The sequence below is a fragment of the Coturnix japonica genome, chromosome 20, assembly GCF_001577835.2.
Source record: "Coturnix japonica isolate 7356 chromosome 20, Coturnix japonica 2.1, whole genome shotgun sequence".
Taxonomy (NCBI): Eukaryota; Metazoa; Chordata; class Aves; order Galliformes; family Phasianidae; genus Coturnix; species Coturnix japonica.
The window spans coordinates 3,280,145-3,283,957 of record NC_029535.1 but is presented as its reverse complement, the minus strand read 5'-3'; the positions used below and the strand labels follow the sequence as shown (position 1 = coordinate 3,283,957).

The window sequence follows — 3,813 nt, the reverse complement described above, 5'->3', positions numbered from 1 at the left end:
TAGCGATGACTACATCACCGCTATGATCACACAGGCAGTGTTTTAAAGGGCACAAAACTGCCTCCTTGAGGGCGTTTATGGGAAACGGAGTCCAAAATAAGAATAAAAAACACGACTTTTCGATTTCTTTTTATCGGGATAAAAGCTCACGTTGTCAAACTAGACTGAACATTTACAGATAGGGATCACACTGTTACATTGGCATGTTTGTAAGCAGAAAAGGACACCTATAGCTGTATCCAGATCAGCACATAGGCACGATGCAATGGCAAGAAATGCCATTTCTTAATAGATTTCAGGCCTACTCAGCTTCTCCTGTAAGATCAGGCAGCGGTAGCAACCATTAAATCTGTAATGCAGAAGGAAAAGGTCTGATAAGGCTTTGGTACTGATATTAGTAGGTTTTTAGTCATAAAGCCCCTTAACTGCAGGCATTTGGAGTGTGTTTATTGTGATGGTCACAATCCAAGTGTTCTTATCGCTAACCAAAAAAAGGTCATTTGAAATGAAGTCATAGCAAAAACGTTAATATATCTGAACCCGTTCTGCCCAGCTGCTCAGCTTCATGTAAACAGCATGTAATATTTAATAGAAGCCAGGCACTGATCTGGTTTCTAGCTCCCATCCAGTTCTGCATTATACCCCAGGGAGGTGGTTGAATCACCATCCCTGGATGTGTTTAAGAGCCGTTTGGATGTGGTGCTCAGGGATATGATGTAGCAGAGGGTTGTTAGAGTTAGGATACTACAGTTGGTTGGACTTGATGATCTTCAAGATCTTTTCCAACCTGGGTAATTGTATGATTATGGAACTCTTTGTGGAACACAAAACGAAGCTTTGACTGATTTCAGAACCATACAGCACTCCTGCTATCCATCTTTACAACCTTAAGCAATATATATTTTTGAAGGAATGTACATATAGAAAAAATGAGGCTACTGAACTAAGACATCGCCAACCCATTACATTACAACAATCAAAAATAGGTTGAAAAATGAAGAACTGACAGAGCACCAGAAGTTAATAATGGCTTCTCAGGCATTACAGAGGTTTTTGTTTGTGTTTCTGCAGATCAGACAATACCATAACTCTATCTGCTGACTGACATTGCAGAGGTGTTCAACTGAAATCACAATTCCAGTATTCCTTTCTCTCAGCTTGTGGTTGCCTTCCCAGCAGCTGGCACAGATATACTGTAAGGCAGTACGGGACACAGACCGAGGTTTTGCATTTCGCTCTTAGTGAACATGCAATTCATCTCTCTATGATCCAGTGTGGCCTCATAACTAAAGAGCCATTCCTCTTAGTCAGTGGTGGAGAAACATGCATTGCATTACTGGACACATAGACCGCTTCCCTTGAGGCATGCATCCAGTTTCGCTTCCTTTTTAGATTTCCTACAAATGCTCTAAGATATAAAAACTCCATTCTCAGAAAGTTTTCCCTGGTTAAGTCTCTAGAAGCCACTGTAATCCTGACCAGTTCATCAAACACCTTATCCTTCTTGCTGCTGGAGAACTCTTTGAGGCTGACAGGCTTTGAGTGTGCATAAAGAGTCCGAAATTCCTGGTCAAAGTGTGCAACTGCAGGACCCGACAGGATCAAAATGTTACTGCTGTTCAGCTTCCCGTCCATCCATGTAAAACTGGCAAAAGGAAGAGAAAGTTCCAAGTTAATTCAAAGTAATAAGAGATATCCAAGCACTGAATGAGAAGTCTCATAGCCTCATTTTAAGGCCAAACATTACAAGCAACGTGCTAGTAAGGAAAATGGTTTTAAGGCCATATGTTACAAGCAATGTGCTAGTAAGGAAAATGGTTTTTAAATGCTACTATTTCCTGTTTAAAGAAATCATATAAAGAAAAAAAACCCCGACACTTGCCTGTAGGAACCTGTTGTCACTCTAATGCCATCAATTAACATGAACTTTTCATGGACTTTTCCAACAATTTTGGTACCTGACCTTGTGCAATATGTGCTCCCAGTGATATTGCGAACTCTCATCAACTGTTAAAGAGATACAGAAAGCGATAAATGAATTTCAATGTTAAGTGATTGAAGTACATCTAAAAAAGTAACACGTGACAGTAAACAACACTGATGCACAGGTTGCTGTGTAGCACAGGATTAACCAGCCAGAAACAGCTTTGTATTGGTTTAGCCCACAAAGACAAAATACATGGGGCAGATCCATACACTGATGGTGCAGAATGTGCAATCGCAGAATCAGCAAGCCTGAGCGATTCCACATATCCTCTTACAAACTGGATATTCATTTTCTTCAACTGCTCTTCTGTCCCTATAAATACCACAAGACTCACCTTCTCCTGCTCCAGATCAACTCCCAGATCCCTGCACATTTTCAGGAAGTGGGGAAATGAAGACTGATCCAGCAGGATGTAAGCTTTGACTTGCCGTTGGCTACAAGCTTCCAAGAGGTCTGTGAAGATATCGGTGTCTGTGAAGGAATCCATAACCAGGGCGATCATCTGCAATGAGTTCCAGAGATCATGAAGCTGTTTCCACAGTATCCCAATGGAGAAAGGAGGAATGTGACTTTCAATTGAAAGATCTCCTCATCCGCCCACCCCTTTTTTCCCTCCTGGTGACTGCACAGGTACAATCCTCTGCAATATGTCCTTTAGTTGTTCAGAGGAACATTTGAAAGACGTGCAAGGGAAGAGAAAGGAACAGTAACTGTGAATGGACTAAAGCCCTTGGATGAGAATAGCACGTTGATACAGATGATTGCAGGCTACAGTTCACCAAGGCACATCACTTGTTGCTGCCATCACTTTTTCACATCCTTATGTTGTTAAATAAGGAAAAAATACACCCTGAGCTTATCATGGACAGAACCCACTGTTGTTTGACCCCATCCTGGCATTGTTTGTTCTGTTTATAACGTATAATACCTTGCGCAATTCTCTTTCAGAATTTCAGTGAAGGACTATGAAAGCCCCATTGCCTGGATGTGGATGTGTGGATACATTGGGCACCACTTGGAAGCCTACAGCCAAGAGCACCTTTACCTTCTTCAAAAAACAGGGGCTGTTTATGGCACAGCTCCATCTCCGTGGCACAATGACACAAACCCGAGCGTTCCTGCCTTCCCCCCCTCGCCGCCGCCGTCCCGTGTGTCACCCACCTGCCGCGCGGATCGGATCTGCCGCCGCACCGCCTCCTTGCAGCCGTACGGGCTGTCCCCGCCGCCCGGCTGGAAGTGCGCCTCCACCCGCGTCAGCCCGCGGAACGCGCCGCTGCCGAAGCCCGGCCAGCCCAGCTCCAGCGCCGGCGGCTCCGCGTCCGAGCGCTCGGGGAAGTAGGTGAGCGACGACGCGTCCAGCGACGCCTCGGCCGCCGCCTCCTCGGCCGCGTTGGGCGGCACGGCGCCCCGCGCGATGGCCTGCACCTCGGGCTCCGACAGGAAGGGCGGCAGCCGCTCCCGCCGCAGGAAGGCCCGCAGCGCCTCGGGGCCGCCCGCCACCAGCTCCTCCAGCGCCAGCCGCTGCGCCTCGCTGTACGGCCCGGCCGGCTGCGGCGGCCATTGCCCGGCGCCCTCCTCCAGGCACTGCGACGCGTTGGCCATGGCCACGGCGGGCGGGCAGCGCCAATATAGCGCCGGTACAGCGCCTTTATAGCGCCTTTATAACGCCTCTATAGCGGGCAGCCGCTCCCCGCCTCCCGCCCGGCCTCCCGACCTCACACCGCCGCCATTGGCCGCCCCCGCAGCTTCTCTGGGAACCAGCCGGGAGTTGAGCGGCTACAGCGCCCTGAGGGCCGCGACCCGGGGCCCAGTGCCATGTAAATAAA

At 48.0% G+C, this 3,813-nt stretch overlaps 1 protein-coding gene across 1 annotated transcript; it reads right to left on the bottom strand.

Annotated features, from left to right (window-relative positions):
- Positions 1 to 114: 114 nt before the first annotated feature.
- LOC107322878 (protein FAM83D-B-like) lies at positions 115 to 3,749 on the bottom strand. Its single transcript, XM_015881408.2, has 4 exons — positions 3,149 to 3,749; positions 2,322 to 2,489; positions 1,883 to 2,007; positions 115 to 1,645 (listed from the first exon to the last, which is right to left on the bottom strand). Exons 1-4 carry the CDS (start codon positions 3,587 to 3,589, stop codon positions 1,255 to 1,257), a joined length of 1,125 nt encoding a protein of 374 aa, XP_015736894.1. The 5' UTR covers positions 3,590 to 3,749; the 3' UTR covers positions 115 to 1,254.
- Between the last annotated feature and the right edge of the window lie 64 nt (positions 3,750 to 3,813).

Coding starts and splice junctions, on each gene's coding strand:
- LOC107322878 (XM_015881408.2), bottom strand. CDS start 3,589: ATGGCCAACGCGTCGCAGTGCCTGGAGGAGGGCGCCGGGCAATGGCCG. Junction 2,490..3,148: donor AGATCCGATCCGCGCGGCAG/GTGGGTGACACA, acceptor AACTCATTGCAG/ATGATCGCCCTGGTTATGGA. Junction 1,646..1,882: donor GTGACAACAGGTTCCTACAG/GCAAGTGTCGGG, acceptor TCCTTTTGCCAG/TTTTACATGGATGGACGGGA.